Source organism: Panthera onca, chromosome X (assembly GCF_046562875.1).
Source record: "Panthera onca isolate mPanOnc1 chromosome X, mPanOnc1 haplotype 2, whole genome shotgun sequence".
Classification (NCBI taxonomy): domain Eukaryota; kingdom Metazoa; phylum Chordata; class Mammalia; order Carnivora; family Felidae; genus Panthera; species Panthera onca.
In genome coordinates this window covers 58,474,604-58,498,602 of record NC_138357.1, presented here as the reverse complement: position 1 = coordinate 58,498,602, position 23,999 = coordinate 58,474,604, and the positions used below count along the sequence as shown (strand labels likewise).

General features: G+C 35.2%; 1 protein-coding gene across 1 annotated transcript in view; it reads right to left on the bottom strand.

The window, feature by feature from the left end:
- Nucleotides 1-23,999, bottom strand: part of POF1B (POF1B actin binding protein) — a 116,095-nt gene that overhangs the window by 65,986 nt on the left and 26,110 nt on the right. Inside the window, exons 4-5 of the mRNA XM_081792409.1 lie at nucleotides 11,679-11,780; nucleotides 6,898-7,080 (exon numbers count right to left, since the gene is read on the bottom strand). Of these exons, the coding sequence (XP_081648535.1) occupies nucleotides 6,898-7,080; nucleotides 11,679-11,780 (285 nt within the window). The remainder of the gene's footprint in view (nucleotides 1-6,897; nucleotides 7,081-11,678; nucleotides 11,781-23,999) is intronic.

The following is a 23,999-nucleotide window of genomic DNA, read 5'->3' as shown; positions in this document are numbered from 1 at the left end:
ATATTTACACTGCCCCTGACATCTATTTGTAGTCTATTACCTCTTATTCTCTTGAGCTACTCAAAATCCTTTTTTTTAAGTTTATTTATTTTGAGAGAGAGAGAGAGAGAGAGCATGAGCCGGGGAGAGAAAGAGAGAAAAGGAGGGAAAGAATCCCTGGCAGGCTCCCATGGAGCCCAACATGGGGGTCGATCTCACAAACCATGAAATCATGACCTGAACTGAAATCAAGAATAGGACATTCAACACAAGGAGTCACCCAGGTGCCCCCAAATTCTTTTATTCCTTTTTGTAATGAAGTGGGATATATACAAACGAAATTAAATTAATTTTTTAAAGTTTTATTTATTTAAGTGATCTCTACACCCAACATGGGGCTTGAACTCACAACCCTGAGATCAAGGTTCGGATGCTCTACCGTCTGAGCCAGACAGGTGCCCCTCAAAGAAATTGATTTCAAATGACCATGTATTTTTTAATGCATAACTTCTTGGTAACACCTTTGTCACCACATTTTTCTCTTTTCCACTTCTCTGTCATTTCTATATTCCACCATTCTTTAGTATATAATTTATTCAAGGAATAGAACCACATTTTTATGTAAGGTAAGGCATTGAAGGAACTTACTATGCATATGCAGTAGCTCTTTTAATGCAATTTATCTTATATTCTAACTTTTTTTCTTAAACCAAAGTCTAAAATCTATACCCACAAGCTACATTCAGGATTTAAAAGATCTCAGTGGCATGATTCTTTTCACTCATTCAGCACACATTTAGTGAGAACTTACTAAACACTGTCCTAAGGTACACTTCTAAGTGCTACTGGAAAATATACATACATAAGATACTATCTTCTCTCTCAAGGGCTTTATGGTCTTTTAGAAGAGCTAAGACATGTACCTAAATAAGTTTAATGTAAGGAATGTGTTGACCAATTAGTAAGGGCTATAAAGAGAGTCACAGATCAAATACTAAGGGAGTTATAAGAAGGACACCTAACCTTCAGCTCTATGGGGGGGGGGGGTATAAATAGGAAGAATCTTCAGACTATGACAACTGATTAGGTTTGGAGTGGCAAAGGAAAGGGAAAGTAAAAAATAATGCTGAATTCTAACCTTTGTTATTAGGGCACTGAAGATATTAGTATAAATAGGGGACATAGAATGAAAAGCTATTATGTGGTCAGTTGAAGGTGACTGTGGGACAGCCAAGTAGAGATGTAACTAGTCCATTAAAAATGATGAACTAGAGCAGAGGAGAAAAGTTTTGGGAGTTGTCTATGTAAAGATAATCATGTGCAGTTGTCCATGTAAATATTGCAGAAGTCAAGATTTTATATCATATAGTCAAGCGAGAGAGGGTAAAGAAAAGAGAAGGAAGCCAAGGACACGTTCTTGGAGAAGATCACCTGATGAAAGAACAAAGTGTGGTCCCCCGGACCAGGAGTTTTAGGGTAATCAGGGAACTTAGAAATGCAAATTATCCAGTTCCAGCAATCTCTATTTAAGCACACCCTCCAACTGATTGTGGTACACAATAAAATGTGAGTTCCAGTAGCCATTCTCAGTAGAGGGTAAAAACTACATGCAGAGAGGGAGAGAACAGCAATGGAACACAGAGCATGAAGAGGGTGGGAAAGATAAGGATTAGATTTTGAAGACTCTGGCAGAAAGTTAATTAGAATTAATTGAAATGAATTTCTAGCAACAGAGGGGGTCCAGCAAGATAGAGACAATCTGTTCTAGACTAAATTGGCCTAGTTTGTGGACTTTAGATCACAAAAGTCAAAATCTAGGGGCAGAGAAAATGGATGGTAGTCTACCCAAAAGTAAGGGATCAGTAAAATGAGGACAGTAATCAGAGAAGGCAACATAAATTTTAAGGGTTTCTAGCAAAAGCATTGTTGGATGAAAATGGAGTCCAGTCTGGCTTGGAACTGAGGACTGGAGACCTTGATGAGGGTGAAGTTTAGCAGGAATGAGAGTGTAGAAGATGTAGTAAAAAAGTGATGATAAGAAAAACAGACATTAAATAGTTTCATGTGATGAGGTTCAAAGAGTGGCCAAAATCTGTGAGGGCTGAAGATGTACTGGAAATGAAGAAATTGAGGGTGATAAAGAAACATGAGGACAGAATGTGGGAAATATCACTGATATGAGCGATGAAGTTTTCATTAATGATTCCAGGGCAGGGGTTAGCAGGAAGTGGACAGAAGATTGTAAGTGTACCAATGAAGCTGTCAAAATATGGGGAGAGTAATGAGGCCAGTAGATAGTGACAATTCAAGCCAAGAGGTATGCTGTATATATAGTTTGCAGGGTTTTAGAGAAAGGAGGTGGCTGATCAAAAATCCCAGAACACAAGAGTGTATAAAATTGTATTGAGAAAAGAATTAGCAACAGATATATAAAAAACAAAACAAAGAAAAAAATAGGGAATTATTAACAACAAAAAATAGTTGTGTTGATAAAGAAGCAAAATAGTACACAAATTGGTTCTGCAGTAAATAATATTTTCATAGCATTAAGAAACACTGAATACTGTTTTAGCCAGAAAATGGGGATTTAACTATATTAGGATGATGGAAGGGATGGAAACAGATGGATAGGGGATTAATAGAACTAAATCCTTATGTATCAGAATTATCAACAGATAATATACAACATTGCTACATCACGCAATAGCATAGGAATTTGCATATTATTTAGCTGTACGGAGGTAAATATGAAAAGAAAAAGCTAAAATTTGAAGATGGTTGCTTCTGGAACAAGTTTTGGACAGGGAATTGCTATAATATGCCTTTTAGTACTATTTGAACTTCTAAGCTGTATACATGTTTGATTAAAAAATAAAAACTATTTTTTGAAAGAGCAAATAAGTAACAATTCTTGTTCACCACAAAACAAAGAGTACAAAAGGGAACCAGTGCAGGAGGTAGCAGGAGACAGATAAGGGTGGAGTTTGGAAAAGATGGGTCCAGAATAAATATGTATTGAATTTTTGGAAGGGATAAGCAGGGGGTAGAGGTTTGTGCAAAAGAAAATTCATTTTCAATTCACTTATTTGATGAAGAAAACAAAACATACAAAGAGGGACTTAAGCTACATTTTAGTGAGAGACAAAACAGGAAAAACTGCTGAGTTTATTGAGCTAACGAGCCTAGAGATTCCATCATTAGTGAATGACATGTCAAATAAACATTGTAGCAAGCTTCCTGTATAATTGCCAGAAAAAGCACCTGACATTAAGATTTGTACTGTCTTGATGCTGACAAAAATTGAATTTTCAAGTAATGGGAGAAAGGCATCACAATTTGGAGTATTTTCATTGACAATAGCAATATCCAAGTGAGGGAATGGAAGGAAAAATAAAATAAGATAAAAAACACTGAGGGAGGCAAACCATAAGAGACTCTTAAATATAGAGGACAAGCTGAGGGTTGCTAGAGGGGAGGTGGGTAGGGGGATGGGCTCAATGGGTGATGGGCATTAAGAGGGCACTTGTTGGGATGTGCACTGGGTATTATATGTAAGAGATGAATCACTGGGTTCTACTCCTGACACCAATACTACACTGTATGTTAACTAACTTGAATTTAAATTAAAAAAAAAAGTAATCACCATAAAAAAAATCATCATTACATAAGCACTGGGCGTTATATGTAAGTGATGAATTGCTAAATTCTACTCCTAAGACTAATATTACACTATATGTTAACTAGCTGGAATTTAAATAAAAACTTGAAACAAACGAACAAAATCATCTTAAAAATGTAAAAAAATGAAAATGAAAATATTACAGTGGGAACCAATTTCTTCTATTGATGTTTTGACAGATTTGGAGCCTGGCATTGGGGAACAAAGAAGATACAGAATCAAACATTTATTTCAACATCTGCTATGTACTTGACTCTAAGCTGAGTACATTATATATTTTATTGTATCTAATACAATAAATGGGGAAATTGAGTTCTAGTTAAGTCAATTATCTCAGTCTAGTTAGGTCAGTTACCTAAGATCATGCAGCCCAGCAGAGGCAGCTTTTATAAACTAAAATAATTGAATTGAAAGTCTTTGTTCTTTTCACATTCTTATGCTACCTCCAAGTTACAATTTAATTCTAAACACAAACTAAAAATGCGCCAACCTTTAGTTTTAAGAAAGTCCAACCTATATCTGCTTTATAACTCATTAAAGAGACTCTTCCACACATATGGACGAGACATTTAAAAATCAAGGAGCCTAGATGGGAGAACTCATTTTCTTCTCTCCTTTGTTTATGGGATCTGTACAACCAGATTATCCCATCTTCACTCTGACCAGGGGTGGATCCAATCCTATGAAATCCATACAAGTGAAATTACTAGCTCTATGCTTCCCAGGGCACTATCTTGTTTTCAGCAGCACTGCAACTTTTTCCTCAAAAAATATTGAAAAGTCAGAAAAATTTAATCTATACAAAAAACCTTCGGTCTTTAACAAAATTACATCAGAATCTCAAACCAAAGTATACATAATAAAACAGAAACTAATATATAAGCAATCTAACCCTTCCCATTTTCTAAATAGACAGTATCTAGTCTAGTCAAATGTACTATTAGTCGTACTAAGCTAGTAAAAGGATATCATAGTATCACCACTGACACTAGACAAGATTTTTAATCCTGTGGTATTCTTCCCCATCTCTGATACTTATCCCTCACTTTATTCCTACTGTTATTATTATAGTTTAAGTTTTACACTTGAAATAGCTTCTAATAATCTCTGCAAATCTTTTTCCTTGGCATTTTTCATGTTGTAGACTTTATAGTTTATAAAGCACTTTCAACATATGTTTTTATTTAGACTTTATATCATCAACCCTATGAGGTCGACATTACTACCTGAACTTTTGTGGATGAGGATGTTTCTGAGAGATTTAGTATTTATTAAAAACACACAGTTTGAAAAGTACAAAGCCTGGGGCTGGAACCCAGGTCTTCCTTCTCTGAAGCTAGTCCACTTTCTGTTATGTCACCAATACCTCTCTACTGGCAGGCTCTTAATCCAGTGCTCTATTCACATTTCCACTATTGATAAAGAACTCTCTTCTCTGTATGAATTCTGACTCCACCACATACTAGCTGTGCAAAACTTTGCAAGTAACTTAACCTCTCTGAACCTCAGTTTCCTTACCAAATAAGGGTAACAGTAAGGGCAATAAGGGCAACAATAACACCTTCCTCAACTGATCATTGTGAGAAGAAAATTAATCAATATGCCAATCTATCTTGTATAAAATTTGCTAGAATTAACCTCATAAGGCATATGTATCAATATTTTCCTACTTAATACCCTTCACTTACTCTCCATTGCCTACCAAATAAAGTACAAGTTTTTAAACTTAACATCCAAGGACCTCATGATCTGGCCTTAATGTACCATTTTAACACTATACTCTAGTACTCCTCATTTCATGTTTTCCTTTCAATACAAAATGAATCACTGACATTTCCTGAAACCCAAGGTACTTTCCCAAATCTATGACTTTTTTTCATGTAATTCCCTATTCTCAGGATGTCATCTCCATGCCACATCACAATACCACATATTGAAATTCTCACTTTTCAAAGTCCACATCAGTTCCTATCTCCTCAATAAAGCTTTCCTTGATCTGCCAGCAGAAATTAATTTCTTTTCTCTTCTATTCCCAAAGCATATTGCCTGTTCCTCTTTTATGACAGACAACACATTGCTTTGCATCATGTTTTATGTGTTTGCCACTTTCCCCTATTAGACGGTAAGCACCTATAAGAAATGTGACAATGTCTTACCCAGTTGTGTATTTCTCATAGTACTTGGCATGAAGATTTAACGTTTATGAATAATAATTACTACTAAAAACCAATAATTACTATTTGTTAAGTACTTACCATTAGCACTCAACTATGGTAAGTGCTTAACATGTAAAATATAATTTGTTTTTACAAACAAATTTTTACAATAACCCTATAAGAAGGGATCAATAGGGGCGCATGGGTGGCTCGGTCAGTTAAGCAACCGACTTCAGCTCAGGTCATGATCTCGCAGTTCGTGTGTTCGAGTCCTGCATGGGGCTCTGTGCTGACAGTTCATAACCTGGAGCCTGCTTTGGATTCTGTGTCTCCCTCTCTCTGCCCCTCCCCCACTCACACTCTGTCTCTCTCTCCATCAAAAATAAATAAACATTAAAAAAATTTTAAAAAAAGAAGTGATCAATAAATCTCTACTCTATGTTGAGGAAACCAAAGCAAAGCAAAGTATTAGATTGAACTGTATGAAATTGTTTCTATTTGATCAACATTGACCTATAAAAATGACAATTTCAAATGATTTCACATAATAAAATGTTTTTAATCATTATTGCTAATCCATTTAATGTAAGAAGTTCAAGACCATCTGAACCATATTTTAGAGTAATCCTAGACCACAATATTTCCATACATGATATTCAAAGAAAAGATACTTTTGGGCTTTTTTTAGTTTGGAAAAATATGAATTTTGAATTTTTATGGTTATTTTTTCCAATATGACCAAAGTAGATAAAATTATTTCCAATTCATTACTCATTTAAATACTATACCTCATGAAAATATTTAATATTGCACAACTGTAGAACCAATTTTAGAACTGAGGATCAGCTAGAAATCAGGTATTCATTTTTCAGTTTATAACTTCCTTCATAGATTTCATGCATTAATAGACCTGAATTATTTTGTCTTCTGAGAGGAAATAGAAAATTTTGTTTTAAATATGCCATAAACAAAACACAAATACCCCAATATTTTGATGAAAATTCAATGTGAGTGGCTATAAAGTGGTGTGAGAAGGGTTTAAGAGAGTTATTTCAGTTTTATAAGCAAATCAGTTGATCTTACCTGGTCACGTATATGGCTTAATCCACCATGGTACAACTCATTTCCAGTGTTTGTAGAAATTGAATCAGTTCCCGTGATGATTTGGATTTGTTGGCTAGAATGGGATTGTTGGCACTGTGGAGAGTGGATGATCTGGGGCTGTTGGACAATGTGATGATGGCATTGAACCTGTGGATAGCACTCCTAAAAAAACATATACATGCCAAAATAGCAACTGAGAATAAAAATTACTAATCAAGAAAACCCACTGAATCCTTTTTTTAAAATTTAATGTGTTCTTTCACAAGATAATTCAAGTCCTAGGATATATAGTTTTAATATGTGATATATTGTTTTTTAAAATTATTTAATTGGGAGAAAATGTATTGAATTCTATTTTGTTTGATCAGGTGGCAGTGACCATCCAAATACTTACTTAAATTGGCCAGGGAATTGCATGTTCTGATTAAATTAATATTCCAGCTATACTTAACACTAAAACTATAATGAATATTAATATTAACTATTCTTTGATAATTCACCAGGCATTTCAGGATCTAATTTCATAATAATATGATCATACTGAAGATTTAGATGTAAATAAAATTAGAAAATAATATAATGTAGTGATTTTCAATTTCAGGAAGCATATTAGAATCACAGAGGGGCAGGCAAAATTCTTATGCTTATGAAAATCAAGCATGAATTAAGAAAAAAGCTTGGAAAACAGTGACTGAAGCTCCAGATCCGGAAAACAGGTATTCTAACTCTGATTCTACCACTTACTCTGTGATCTTGGGAAACTGTGTATGCAATCTTTATGAGCCTCAATTTCCTCATTTGCAAGTGTTGAGATAATATGTGTCTCATTGGACTGCTATGAGGAGTAAATGAACTGATGTTTATAAAGTGCCTAGTACAATGTAGGTGGATAATAAATATTTATTATTATTATTATTATTATTATATTATTTCTTTATCATTGTCATCTTCAACTTAATCATCATCCACCCCACAAATTTTTCAGGTAGAAAAAAATCACTGAGGTCCAGAGAAGTAAGATGATTTACTTGTAATGCCACAACTAATTCATGGAAAAATTGGGATTAGAACTCATGATTTCTAGTTCAGAGTTCTTTCAAAATATAAGGTTGAATTTTTACTGTCCTCAAAATAGTCTAGAGTTGTTTTTAAACTATATCTTTGCTATCTGCTTGTGTTTTTTTGTTGTTGTTGTTTTTTTTTTTTTTTTTTTCTGAGAAAGTATAGAGCCCAGAGTAAGAAAGGATATCTGGTTGTTTCAGTTTTGTGGATTTTAAGCATACTTGCATTTCCTATATTATTTTGTTATTATTCTACTTTAATAACAGTCATCTGAAAACCAGTTTTCAAAGAAAAACTCTATTTTGAATCATAATGCTACATTAATGCACATGCATTTACTTTGAAAGTATAAATTCAATGCTCTATTTCCTTTTGACAGTGGAAAGCTGACCTGCATTAATATAGTAAACCACTTCAAATTTTATGTTTTTTATGTGGAACAATTTTCAAATTATATTAAATTAAAAAAGCAAGATGCACAAGAATCAATATACTTTGCTACCTTTTGTATAACATTTTAAAATAAACATATGTGTATATTTACAAATATACATGACTGCTTTTAAGTGCATAGAGCAAACTCTTTTAAGGGTGACTGCCCCTGGCAAGAGGAACTGAGAGACAAGGGGGTTAGGATAGAGAGGCTTTTTTTTTTCACTGTGTACATTTTTTATTCTCTTTTTACACTGTTTTTGTACCTTTTTATACTTTTTATTTTTGAAAATTTTAACATGTATACAAATTATCTTTTTTATGTGTACAAAAATTATTTTTAAAGAAAGAAAAATACATAGAGAAACATATTTTACAAATAGAAATTACTTTCGTAGTCGTTGGTAATAAAGGTCACAGAATCATTTCATAGAATCATTTTCTCTAGGATCTTTTCAAGCGCAACTCACTTTATAAATATGCTAGCACTAAGATCTCTACAGTTTAGAAGTCAGGCTATGTACTATCAGCCATTTCTGTACAAATTGTATGGGTGAATGTATTATCTATTCTTTTATGTTATAAAATATCTTCATACATTGTATTAGAATAAAGTCACTGTGACAGTCTGAGAAAAACTTCACCCAGTGGGAAACTTATACACTACTGAAATAGAATTCATCCTGAAAACAAAATTAATGTGTTCCTTAAAAAGCAAGTTAGGAAACACTTTGAAGGACACATCAATACAGAACAATAAACAAAGCAAAACTCATTTTTCAATCATCTTCCTTTCTTAATATATCAGTTGACTCTTGAATAGAATGCTGACAGTCCCTCCATCTGGGTTGTCTTGTGGTTTCCCTGAGCCTGTCTGGCCTCTGAACCACTCATTAGTATCATTGAAGTCTTAGACGACTTTCAGTTTTCAATTCTCATACCTGACTACTAATGTTATTGTTCTAAAACAAGATATTCATACATTACTCATACTTTTGAAGTGTACCACAAGGTGAATTTTTAATGTACAAAATCTCAAACATTTCTGATTTATCATGTTTTGTCATCTTTGATAGAGGAAAAAATACACAGAGTACAATTCATATGAACTGGATAATTATCTTGTAACTGGTACCAATTTACCACCCTTCCATGACAAAGATCTCTTTTCTGGTCAGGTCTCATCTCTTAAGAACTAGTGCTATTTGAACTAGTCTCATGTAATATTAAACCATTTCATCCAAACTCTGGCTTTATCCAGCTTGTCTTACATCTCTATCCAGCATCTCTATCACTGAGGAAACTCAACTAGGTCAAAAAGTTGTAGTTTGTTCCATATGTATGGTTCCTTTTACCTTGGGAAGTCTGCCATGGCAGTTCCAAAACTCCCAAGTCATTTAAGTCATTACTAAAAAAATGGGCATAAAAAAGTTAATATTCAAATTGATAATAAGTAATAGTAGTGTTCTTTCAAAGGAGTTCTTTAATTGTTCCAGATTTATAGCAATAATAATGTACAGGATATTCAATCTTTTCCTCTAAGAACCAAGACTTAGAAAATCTTTATCCTTTTTGAGACAAGAAATTAGAAGGAACCTGAGATGATGCATCTCAAACATTTCTTATTATGTAAAATGTGTCAAACTTATTGTTTTGTCAGTCCAGTTGGACAAAGGAGAGATGTTATAAATTTATAGCTTGAGGAAAGTGACCCTTGAAGAGCTGACACATTTGATGAAATTTTTCTATTTGGTATCATAATATCCAGAAATATTCTGCTGTTCTTCTGAAAGATAGGCGTTCAATACATACTATACCATACCCTCTAATAAATCCAATTTTCCAAGCAGACCAAAGTCTTAAAGGTTTGGATGTTTATGATTCTGACAGTTTACACTATTTTATTTTTAATGAGCATCAAATACGTAAAAATGTATTAATTCCTATGAATCTGGTAACAAGTGCCCATAAATACTTATAAAAAGAAGATGTGTTCTCATGCCAAGAGAATTAAAAAGAATTTAGTATACTTTAATGTTTAATTTGTATATGAGAAAAATGATTTTGTGATAAAAATTTATTTGATATTATTTCACTGCCTGTTGTAGGTTAAATTGTGCTGCTCCCACAAAAAGCATATGTTAAAGTCTTAACCCTTATACCTCAGAAAGTGACTTTGTTTAGAAACAGATTTTTTTAATGAAATAAGACCTTTATAGAATTAAGAAGTTAACACAAAGTCATTTGCATGGCTCCTAATCAAATATGACTGGTATCATCATAAAAAGGGACAATCTGTACACAAAGACAGACATGCACAGACAGAAGATGATATGACAACATACAGGGAGGATGCCATGTGAAGATGGAAGATTAAAGTTGTGCATCTACAAACCAAGGAATGCCTAAAGTCACAAGAATCTAGGAGATAGGCATAGAAGAGCTCCTTACCTAAAGGCTACAGAGGGACCATGGCCTTGCCAAAACCATGATTTTATACTTCTGGTCCCAGAACTATGAGACAATGAATTTTTGTTGTTTTAAGCCATCAGACTGTGGTACTTTGTTACAGCAGCCCTAAGAAATTGATACACTGTTCTAGTTCAAGCATGTCCAATAAACAAGTCCCAGGCTTTGTCTGGGCTGGACATGCTTTGTATCCACTGAGAAGATCAATGTGAAACCTCTGCTGGTTACAGTAACAGCTCTGCTTGAAGGACTGGTAGCTCTATATGTCATGAAACTACCATTGCCCTGCTAGTTTTAAATGTTATATACTTGGTCTCTCAGCCAAATTTAATTAAAATTTTAAAATGTGACTTGAACTTTAGTTTTCTAGACTTTTATAGTATTTTACATATCTGCTCATACATATTTTTCATTTGTTCATTGAAAATTCACTTTGTATTAAATGAATTAAGACAAAGTTATAATGTTTTAAATTATAATTTTTGTGAGAGCAGTTTGAAAGAAACATACAAAGGATTGGGGTATCTGTATTAAATTCAGATTCTACCACTAATTTTCTATGTGGCTTGATATATTTTTACCTGAGTTTCCCTTTCAGTAAAATAGGGACAATAATACTTCACATGAGAAAATGAATATGAAAGTGTTAAGGATGATCTGAAGGGCTGTAGACATAATAAGGTATTATGACTCATAGTGGTCTTGCTTAGCACTTGACAATTGTCATTTTAACTCTATTAAAATACTCATGATTCAAAAGTATACAGTTAATAAGCTTTAAAACAGATTTTACATACCTGATCCATATTTAGCTTCTTTACTTTTCTTATTGTTTTTTCATAAATAACATTGTTTCCTGGGAATAAATGGCCTCCTTTTAGGAATGGAGAAAGTGGTTCCTATAAAGACAGTAATGACTGTGTTTTGTTTTGAAAGGTACCTTTTCAGAGAAACCTTAAGCAAATATCTAGTATCTAATAAAATCTGACTTAGTAGCAGACTTTAGGAGAGTGGAATGACATCCCAATAAAGTTTTGAGAGATGGAAGGAAAAACCATAAAGATAGTCTATTTTCTCAAATAGAGCTCTCTGGATTCTCTTACTACATTTTAGGCTTAACAGTGTTTTAAGAGAAATTGAAAGGAGGTGAGAAAAATATTTTTTTTCTGTTTCTGAGACAAGATATAATGAGTTTCCTCTGAAGTAGACAGGCCTGAGGTCAACTTCATTTAAGTTGAGTTCACTGCCAAGTTTCTTTCTATGCAAAAGTATTATTGGAGAAATGCAAAACAAACAATTCACTACTGAGCTGCAAAGTAGGTAGACCTATATTAAAGGTTTTTTTCCCAGAATTTAGCTTCAGTGATTTTGAAGTGTACAATTCTTACTTGTGATTATAATCAAAGCTAAATCTCTCTGTATAACATATGTTTTGAATACCAAGAACAGAGTAGAGGCTTTAAGAGCACTGTATCCCCATATAATCAACTAAGTTAATGCAGGATTATCCAAGCATTTAAAAGTTGTCAGCCAATGAAATAAAGGCTGATGACAGGTCCAAAATCTGAAAGAAACCAAGGAAGGAGTAGTAAGAATAAGACCAAGAGTTTTTTTTTTTTTCTCAATATATGAAATTTATTGTCAAATTGGTTTCCATACAACACCCAGTGCTCATCCCAAAAGGTGCCCTCCTCAATACCCATCACCCACCCTGCCCTCCCTCCCACCCCTCATCAACCCTCAGTTTGTTCTGTTTTTAAGAGTCTCTTATGCTTTGGCTCTCTCCCACTCTAACCTCTTTTTTTTTTTTTTCTTCCCCTCCCCCATGGGTTTCTGTTAAGTTTCTCAGGATCCACATAAGAGTGAAACCATATGGTATCTGTCTTTCTCTGTATGGCTTATTTCACTTAGCATCACACTCTCCAGTTCCATCCACGTTGCTACAAAGGGCCATATTTCGTTCTTTCTCATTGCCCTATAGTACTCCATTGTGTATATAAACCACAATTTCTTTATCCATTCATCACTTGATGGACATTTAGGCTCATTCCATAATTTGGCTATTGTTGAGAGTGCTGCTATAAACATTTGGGTACAAGTGCCCCTATGCATCAGTACTCCTGTATCCCTTGGGTAAATTCCTAGCAGTGGTATTGCTGGGTCATAGGGTAGGTCTATTTTTAATTTTTTGAGGAACCTCCACACTGTTCTCCAGAGTGGCTGCACCAATTTGCATTCCCACCAACAGTGCAAGAGGGTTCCCATTTCTCCACCTCCTCTCCAGTCTATAGTCTCCTGATTTGCTCATTTTGGCCACTCTGACTGGAGTGAGGTGATATCTGAGTGTGGTTTTGATTTGTATTTCCCTGATAAGGAGCGATGTTGAACACCTTTTCATGTGCCTGTTGGCCATCCGGATGTCTTCTTTAGAGAAGTGTCTATTCATGTTTTCTGCCCATTTCTTCACTGGGTTATTTGTTTTTCTGGTGTGGAGTTTGGTGAGCTCTTTATAGATTTTGGATACTAGCCCTTTGTCCAATATGTCATTTGCAAATATCTTTTCCCATTCCGTTGGTTGCCTTTTAGTTTTGTTGGTTGTTTCCTTTGCTGTGCAGAAGCTTTTTATCTTCACAAGGTCCCAGTAATTGATTTTTGCTTTTAATTCCCTTGCCTTTGGGGATGTGTCGAGTAAGAGATTGCTACGGCTGAGGTCAGACAGGTCTTTTCCTGCTTTCTCCTCTAGGGTTTTGATGGATTCCTGTCTCACATTCAGGTCCTTTATCCATTTTGAGTTTATTTTTGTGAATGGTGTCAGAAAGTGGTCTACTTTCAACCTTCTGCATGTTGCTGTCCAGTTCTCCCAGCACCATTTGTTAAAGAGACTGTCTTTTTTCCATTGGATGTTCTTTCCTGCTTTGTCAAAGATGAGTTGGCCATACGTTTGTGGGTCCAGTTCTGGGATTTCTCTTCTATTCCATTGGTCTATGTGTCTGTTTTTGTGCCAATACCATGCTGTCTTGACGATTACAGCTTTGTAGTAGAGGCTAAAGTCTGGGATTTTGATGCCTCCTGCTTTGGTCTTCTTCAAAATTACTTTGGCTATTCGGGGCCTTTTGTGGTTCCATATGAATTTTAGGATTGCTTGTTCTAACTTCTAGAAGAATGCTGGTGCAATTTTGATTGGGATTGCATTGAATGTGTAGATAGCTTTGGGTAGTATTGACATTTTGACAATATTTATTCTTCCGATCCATGAGCAGGGAATGGTTTTCCATTTCTTTATATGTTCTTCAGTTTCTTTCATAAGCTTTCTATAGTTTTTACCATACAGATCTTTTACATCTTTGGTTAGATTTATTCCTAGGTATTTTATGCTTCTTGGTGCAATTGTGAATGGGATCAGTTTCTTTATTTGTCTTTCTGTTGCTTCATTGTTAGTGTATAAGAATGCAACTGATTTCTGTACATTGATTTTGTATCCTGCAACTTTGCTGAATTCATGTATCAGTTCTAGCAGACTTTTGGTGGAGTCTATAGGATTTTCCATGTATAATATCATGTCATCTGCAAAAAGTGAAAGCTTGACTTCATCTTTGCCAATTTTGATGCCTTTGATTTCCCTTTGTTGTCTGATTGCTGATGCTAGAACTTCCAACACTATGTTAAACACCAGCGGTGAGAGTGGGCATCCCTGTCGTGTTCCTGATCTCAGGGAAAAAGCTCTCAGTTTTTCCCCATTGAGGATGATGTTAGCTGTGGGCTTTTCATAAATGGCTTTTATGATGTTTAGGTATGTTCCTTCTATCCCGACTTTCTCAAGGGTTTTTATTAAGAAAGGGTGCTGAATTTTGTCAAAGGCCTTTTCTGTATCGATTGACAGGATCATATGGTTTTTATCTTTTCTTTTATTAATGTGATGTATCACATTGATTGTTTTGCGAATTTTGAACCAGCCCTGCATCCCAGGAATGAATCCCACTTGATCATGGTGAATAATTCTTTTTATAGGCTGTTGAATTCGATTTGCTAGTATCATATTGAGAATTTTTGCATCGATATTCATCAGGGATATTGGCCTGTAGTTCTCTTTTTTTACTGGGTCTTTGTCTGGTTTAGGAATCAAAGTAATACTGGCTTCATAGAATGAGTCTGGAAGTTTTCCTTCCCCTTCTATTTCTTGGAATAGCCAAAAGTTTAAAATAAATGCAATATTACTATATTTATTTCCCTTCTTTCAGTTTTCATATGAGTCTACTTTTATGGGGGGAGTTGAGGATGTTTTGTTACAAAGCATAATTGCATTCATTTATTTTTGTAATACAGGGGAACAGTGTGGAAGGAGATTGACTAAGTCTGCTACCAGTTAATGTGTTTAAAACCATTTCAGAATTGGGGCTCCTGGGTGGTTCAGTCGGTTAAGCATCCAACTCTTGGTTTCCACTCAGGCCATGGTCTCACAGTTTGTGAGTTCAAGTCCTGTTCTGGGATCTGTGCTGACATTGAGGAGCTTGCTTGGGATTCTCTCTCTCTCTCACTCTCTCTCTCTGCCCCACCCCCACCCATGTTCTCTCTCTCTCTGTCTCAAAATAAATAAATAAATAAACTTAAAAAAGTAAAAAAAAAAAGACCATTTCAAAATCAACAAAATATGGTAGCATTTTTGTTATCTGCTAACATAAAAACTCTTAAACACAATTGGATAAAAACACTGGTTGTTGAGAATGTAAGACACCCTTGAATCCAAAGTTATATACTTCTTGTATTCAAGTTTGAATAAAATATACTTTAACTAAATGTTCCTGGAATACTTAAGTGAAACAAATATACAAGTGATTAAATTTAGTTAGCTGATGAATTGTTAAATCTAAAGATGGATATATTTAAAAAGATTCCCCTAGAAGCTCTTTTGTGTTTGTTTTTGTAAAAACAAAAAAAAAAAAAGCCTATTTGCAAGCATGTAACACACGTTTATGAGTTTACTATGCACAATATACTTTGTTAAGTGTTACAAAGCATGAATCAAACTTAGATTATTACCACAAGCACTGAATATTGATCAGTATTCATTAAACTATAGCCAGCAGCCTATTTTTATAATATCTTCAATAAGAATGACAGGTAGATTTTTTTAATGTTTGTTTTTATTTTTGACACACACAGAGAGAGACAGAGCATGAGTGGGGCAGGGGCAGAGGGAGAGGGAGACATAGAATCTGAAACAGGCTCCAGGCTCTGAGCTATCAGCACAGAGCCCAACACGGGGCTTGAACTCACAGACAGCGAGATCATGACCTGAGCTGAAGTCGGACGCTCGGCCGACTGAGCCATCCAGGAGCCCCATGAATGGTATTTATATTTTTTAAGGACTGTAAGTGCAAAGAAGGAAGACCAAAACCCTATGGGGACAGCAAATTCTAAAATATTTACTATTTTGCTCTTTATAGGAAAATATTGCTGATGTTTGGTCTGGATGATATATGAGCATAAACATCTATAATACAAGGTAGAAAGAAACAAGTGCCTATAAGAAGTATAGAGAAAGAACTTATGAGATGGAATTCAGAAGAGGAAATATTGAATTCCATCTGGCAGTACTCAGGCTACTTGGATCAGGTGGCATTTGAAAGAAGGTTAAGGTGGGCTTTGCATATAAGGAGATGGAAAAGAATGGTATTCCAATTGAAGTCAACAGAATAAGTCATGACACCAAGGCTGTAAAACTATAAATTATATGTAGGGGACACAATTGGCAGATGGAACTTGGTTCTGAAAGCAGTGAGAAATCTTTAAATGCTTTTAAACAGGGATGTGAGGTGAATGTAAATCTACTTCAGGAAGATTAGTTGAAGAAAGGAAAGAGTACAGGTGAGGAGACTAGTTAAGAGATTATACTAAATCTTCAAGGACAGTACTTTCCAAAGATGACTCTAAGATCTTAAACTTGAGAAATCTACTATATAACCCATGGTGTCAAAAACAGGAAAAGTTGAGATATATTGAATTTCATGTGCTCCTGGTAAGAATCTATGTCTGATTCATGTTTTTATTCCTCATAACACTTAGTACATATACAGTGCATAGTAATCCTTTAAACATGTGTTAAATTATTGCAACGAATTAGCAAATAGACTTTTACCTAAATGTGTAGGTAAGCATTCGGGTTATATTGATCTCCAGAACACAGGTGAGTGGAGATTTCGTGGCTATAGTTCTAGTTCTAGACTTCAGAAGTATATGCTTAGAAGTTCTTGTTAAAATCATGCAACTTCTGAAAAGGCAAGTGAAGATCAAAGACATAACTACATAAGCCTTAAGAGATATGAGGATCAGAAGACAAAATTGAAATAAAATTAAGAGAAGAAAAATTTTCAAAAAACAGTAGAAAGGTGAGTGAAGGTATAAATGCTTCAGAGAGGTCAACAGGTGAGAATTCCAAAGCAGATTGGATTTGGACTACTATAGTTCCACTGGATCTGACCACTAAAATTAGTGGAAGAAGGTATCATGGAAAAAAAATTCTGGAGTCATAAAACCTATATTCATTTCTGCCTCTATCACCTACTTGCCATGGAAATGTAAGCAAGTCATTTACCTTCTTTGAGGCTCAGTTTCTTTATAATAGAAATAGTAATGCAGAATACATTATATCAAGCAAAAGAATGTATTTTAAAGTACCTTTAATCTGTGATTTTAATGTACAAAAGACATTGGTTTGCAATAATATAGTAATATAATAATTTGAGAGTGAGAGAGAGTACAAGCAGAGGAAGGGCCTAGAGAAAGGGAGACACAGAATCTGAAGTAGGCTCCAGGCTCCAAGTTGTCAGCACAGAGCCCAGAGGAGGGCTCAGACTCACAGACAGCAAGATCATGACCTGAGCCCAAGTCCGCCGCTTAACCAACTGAGCCACCCAGGCGCCCCAGTAATATATTTTTAAGTCCATACTGCTTTAAAAAATTTTTGTAATCACCTTGTTAGAACTTTTCTAAGATATCAACCTAAAGTATATACAAAAGTATGGGGCACCTGGATGGTTCAGTTGGTTAAGCGGCTGACTTCGGCTCAGGTCATTATCTCATGGCTCATGGGTTTGAGCCACACATCAGGCTCATGCTGACAGCTCAGAGCCTGGAGCCTGCTTCTCATTCTGTGACTCCCTCTCTCTATGCCTCTCCCCTGCTCATGCTGTCTCTCTCTCTCTCTCTCTCTCTCTCTCTCAAAATAAATAAAAACGTTAAAAAAATCAAAGTATATACAAAAGTAGGCTTATTGAGGGCAAGGGCTGTATCCATCTTGAATACCCCATAGTGAATGAACAGATGACTGGATGAGAAGAGATGATATGAACATTTATCTTAAGGATATAAGCACCTTCTAAGAGGAGAAAACAAATTTAGCAAAAGCATGAAAATTTCTCTTGTTCACTATAAATGCCGAACCATTAATATTTTTAAGAAGAAAAATGGTTTAGGTGCTAACAGTGTTGATTCTCTCCAAAATGTGTGTTTGGACTTATTATTTTATATGACTTACTGAAAAAAAAAACTTCCAAATTAAGGGGACTATTATTTTCCAAAAATGTGTAAAAGAGTACAGCCAAATTTTACTATATTTGAATAAATCATTCTGAGTCAAACAAATCAGAACAATAAATTTAATTAGAAGTCCTAGATTTTTCACAAATGAGCTGTTAGACAGTTTTACTATTTGGGCAGCTTATTTTTTTTTATCTGTACATTTGAATTGGTGGTAGATCCACCCTAAAAATTAATAGGTGTCTTCAAATCTAGCTGATATTATCATTTTAATTGATACTTTTAGAACCTCTGATAGTAGTTCTCACATCTAACAAAGTGCATAATCCCCAGCATCTACTTTGCTGTTCCCAGGCCATGAAACCTTGCTGGAGAAAACTTTAAAATATTTGCTGATTTGGCTCAGTGCAAATTCAAGTTATCTAACTTTAAGAGCCCCTCCAACCTTCATGGTCATACTTCTATTTATTAAATTTTCTATAACTGTAGTTACAATTTTTTTTCATTTTCCTTAATTCCCTATGCTCATGTTCCCTCATTCTCCTCAATAAGTAAATTGAGAAAACCAAGATCTATTCAGTGAGATTCCTCCATTTTCCTCCCTACTTCAAATCTCTCTTCAATTTCTGCTCTTCCATTTCATTACCAAGAAAGACATACTCTTCCTTTTTTCCTGAAGTCACTTTTCTATCTATACCTGGAATCTTATCCTCTCTTTTCTCTTCCAGAATTGTGTTCCATTTGTACCCTTTCTCTGTGGCATATTTAATCTTATTACTGGTTCTTTCCCTCTGTCTGTAAATCTCTCAGATCTCCAAGTTTCTCTTTTCTTCTTTAGCTACCATCCCATCTTTCTTTATTTTGGTCAATATCTTTCTTAGAAGAGTAATCCTCACTTATTTCCTCCACTTCTTGATCCATTCACCCATCTACTTTTTCCATCTGGATTTTGCCTCCCCAAGTATAAGGAACCTGCTCTCTCAAATATCACCATTAGTTTCTTAACGTTCAAACTCTCTATGGCCATTTGGTCATTTGAGACAGTTGACCACATCCTTTCCCTATTTGTTTCAGTTTCTCTGTGTTGACATTTCTCTCCGACAACTCCTCTGCCCATGAAAGTGGCTCCTTTCTATTTCTGTTAAAGTAGACATTTCTCAAGGTGCTATACCTCAACCCTCTCCATTATCGCTTAGTTTTCTCACTCATTCTCACAGCTACAAAGACAATTTACAGACGAATAATTCCCATGTCTCTATCTCAAATGTGACCTTTCTTCAGATCATTTTTAACTACCTGTGTGGTCATTTTCTATTCCATGCACCTCAAACACTACTGATTCAAACACATCTCAGGATCTGACGTCGTTTCCAAACAAGCTTCTGCTCCCCCTCACTTCTTAATTAGGCTGTCATATTCCCAGTATCTCAAACTGAAAAGCTTAGGGTCATATTTGACTTTTCTTCTTTTTTAAACCACATATTCAATATTAGTTGTCAAATCTTATCAAAACTACCCTCATAATAAGTGCCAGAAAAGACAGTGATGTATTTGGTGTGAGAAGACCTGAGCAAGTCACACTTATTTAAGCTTTAATTTCCTCATTAGTACAATGATAGCAGTAACCATGTTAACTGTCAAAATACCTTAAATAACACAATAAATCCTTCTCTGATTTCCCCAAACCAATGTGTTGTCTCCAACTCCTGGAATTTCAATAAGACTTCATCTGTAATTCTCTCATGTTATCTCTCATACACTCTACCATGTATTTTATATAGCTATTTGTGGACATATATTATTTCCCTTGCTGAGAGGAACTGTAAGCTCTTTTGGTATGGGAACCATGTCTTGTTTCCTTTTTTCCCCCAATTTAAAGGCTATACAGTGCCTTCCCCACAATGAGAACATTAATAAAACTGATTAATATCAATTGGATTCTATCTACTGATGGAAAAAACATATATTCTTCATTTCTAGATCAACTTATATACCAGAATGAATAAATCTTTTGACTAAAATGAAAATAAATGGAAAATCAAGAAGATAAGGAACGACCAAAAATAAAAAGGCTGAACAGAGGTAGAAGAAAATCATAATGAGAGAAGTAGAGTGACATCAGTTTAATTATAGGGAGAAGTGAAGATTAGAGAAGCTGGGAGGTGAAAGAGGATAAAATTGCCATTTGAGGAGGCTCAGCTTATTATAAATATTGTAATTAAGCCAGAATCTTCTCCTGGGGGAATTTAAAAGAGCAAGCAAAAAAGCATATACTTAGATAAATAAAATGGGGAATATATCTAAATAGGATTTTCTTTTTTTGTTTTGTTTTGTTTTTATTATTTATTATCAAATTTATTGTCAAATTGGTTTCCATACAACACACAGTACTCATCCCAAAAGGTGCCCTCCTCAATACTCATCACCCACCCTCCCCTCCCTCCCACCCCCCATCAACCCTCAGTTTGTTCTCAGGTTTTAAGAGTCTCTTATGCTTTGGCTCTCTCCCTCTCTAACCTTTATCTTTTTTATTTCCTTCCCCTCCCCCCTGGACTTCTGTTAACTTTCTCATGATCCACATAAGAGTGAAAACATATGGTATCTTTTGCTGTATGACTTATTGCACTTAGCATAACACTCTCCAGTTCCATCCATGTTGCTACAAAAGGCCCATTTCATTCTTTCTCATTGCCACGTAGAATTCCATTACGTATATAAACCACAATTTCTTTATCCATTCGTCAGTTGATGGACATTTAGGCTCTTTCCGTAATTTGGCTATTGTTGAGAGTGCTGCTATAAACATTGGGGTACAAGTGCCCTATGCATCAGCACTCCTGTATCCCTTGGGTAAACTCCTAGCAGTGCTATTGTTGGATCATAGGGTAGGTCTATTTTTAATTGTTTGAGGAACATCCACACTGTTTTCCAGAGTGGCTGCACCAGTCTGAATTCCCATCAACAGTGCAAGAGGGTTCCTGTTTCTCCACCTCTTCGCCAGCATCTATAGTTTCCTGATGTGTTCATTTTAGCCACTCTGACTGCCTTGAGGTGGTATCTCAGTGTGGTTTTGATTTGCATTTCCCTAATGAGGAACAACGTTGAGCACCTTTTCATGTGCCTGTTGGCCATCTGGATGTCTTCTTTAGAGACGTGTCTGTTAATGTTTTCTGCCCATTTCTTTACTGGATTATTTGTTTTTCGGGTGTGGAGTTTGGTGAACTCTTTATAGATTTTGGATACTAGCCCTTTGTCTGATATGTCATTTGCAAATATCTTTTCATATTCCCTTGGTTTCCTTTCAGTTTTGCTGATTGTTTCCTTTCCTGTGCAGAAGCCTTTTATCTTCATGAAGTCCCAATAGTTCATTTTTGCCTTTAATTCCCTTGCCTTTGGAGATGTGTAAAGAAAGAAATTGCTGTGGCTGAGGTCAGAGAGGTTATTCCTGCTTTCTCCTCTAGGGTTTTGATGGTTTCCTGTCTCACATTCAGGTCTTTATCCAATTTGAGTTTGTTTTTGTGAATGGTGTAAGAAAGTGTTCTAGTTTCATCCTTCTGCATGTTGCTGTCCAGTTCTCCCAGTACCATTTGTTAAAGAGACTGTCTTTTTCCCATTGGATATTCTTTCCTGCTTTGTCAAAGATCAGTTGGCCAAACTTTTCTGGGTCCAATTCTGGAGTATCTATTCTATTCCATTGGTCTATGTGTCTGTTTTTGTGCCAATGCCATGCTGTCTTGATGATTACAGCTTTGTAGTAGAGGCTAAAGTCTGGGATTGTGATGCCTCACGCTTTGTTCTTCTTCTCGAATATTACTTTGGCCATTCAGGGTCTTTTGTGGTTCCATACAAATGTTAGGATTGCTTGTTCTAGATTCAAGAAGAATGCTGGTGCGATTTTGATTGGGATTGCATTGAATGTGTAGATTGCTTTAGGTGGTATTGACATTTTAACAATATTAATTCTTGCAATCCATGAGCACGGAATATTTTTCCATTTCTTCATATCTTCTTCAATTTCCTTCATAAGCTTTCTATACTTTTCAGCATACAGATCTTTCACATCTTTGGTTAGGTTTATTTCTAGGTATTTTATGCTTCTTGGTGCAATTGTGAATGGGATCTGTTTCTTTATTTGTCTTTCTGTTGCTTTATTATTAGTGTATAAGAATGCAACTGATTTCTGTACATTGATTTTGTATCCTGCGACTTTGCTGAATTCATGTATCAGTTCTAGCAGACTTTTGGTGGAGTCTATTGGGTTTTCCATGTATAATATCATGTCATCTGCAAAAAGTGAAAGCTTGACTTCATCTTTGCCAATTTTGATGCCTTTGATTTCCTTTTGTTGTCTGATTGCTGATGCTAGCACTTCCAACACTATGTGAAACAACAGCGATGAGAGTGGACATCCCTGTCGTGTTCCTGATCTCAGGGGGAAAGCTGTCAGTTTTTCCCCATTGAGGATGATATTGGCTGTGGGCTTTTCATAAATGGCTTTGATGATGTTTAAGTATATTCCTTCTATCATGACTTTCTCGAGGCTTTTTATTAAAGGATGCTGAATTTTGCCAAATGCTTTTTCTGCATCGATTGACAGGATCATATGGTTCTTATCTTTTCTTTGATTAATGTGATGTATCACATTGATTGATTTCCAAATGTTTAACCAGCCCTGCATCCCAGGAATGAATCCCACTTGATCATGGTGAATAATTCTTTTTATAGGCTGTTGAATTCGATTTGCTAGTATCTTATTGAGAATTTTTGCATCGATATTCATCAGGGATATTGGCCTGTAGTTCTCTTTTTTTACTGGGTCTCTGTCTGGTTTAGGAATCAAAGTAATGCTGGATTCATAGAATGAGTCTGGAAGTTTTGCTTTCTTTTCTATTTTTTGTAATAGCTTGAGAAGGATAGGTATTATTTCTGCTTTGAATGTCTGGTAGAATTCCCCTGGGAAGTGTCCTGGACACTTATTTCTTGGGAGATTTTTGATAACCGATTCAATTTCTTAGCTGATTATGGGTCTGTTCAAGCTTTCTATTTCTTCCTGTTTGAGTTTGGGAAGAGTGTGGGTGTTTAGGAATTTGTCCATTTCTTCCAGATTGTCCAGTTTGTTGGCATATAATTTTTCATAGTATTCCCTGATAATTGCTTGTATCTCTGAGGGATTGGTTGTAATAATTCCATTTTCTTTCATGATTTTATCTATTTGGGTCATCTCTCTTTTCTTTTTGAGAAGCCTGGCTAACGATTTATCAATTTTGTTTATTTTTTCAAAATCCAACTCTTGGTTTCATTGATATGCTCTACAGTTTTTTAGATTCTATATTGTTTATTTCTGCTCTGATCTTTATTATTTCTCTTTTTCTGCTGGGTTTGGGGTGTCTTTGCTGTTCTGCTTCTAGTTCCTTTAGGTGTGCTGTTAGATTTTGTATTTGGGATTTTTCTTGTTTCTTGAGCTAGGCCTGCATCACAATTATTTTCCTCTCAGGACTGTCTTTGCTGCATCCCAAAGTGTTTAGATTGTTGTATTTTCATTTTCATTTGTTTCCATATATTTCTTAATTTCTTCTCTAATT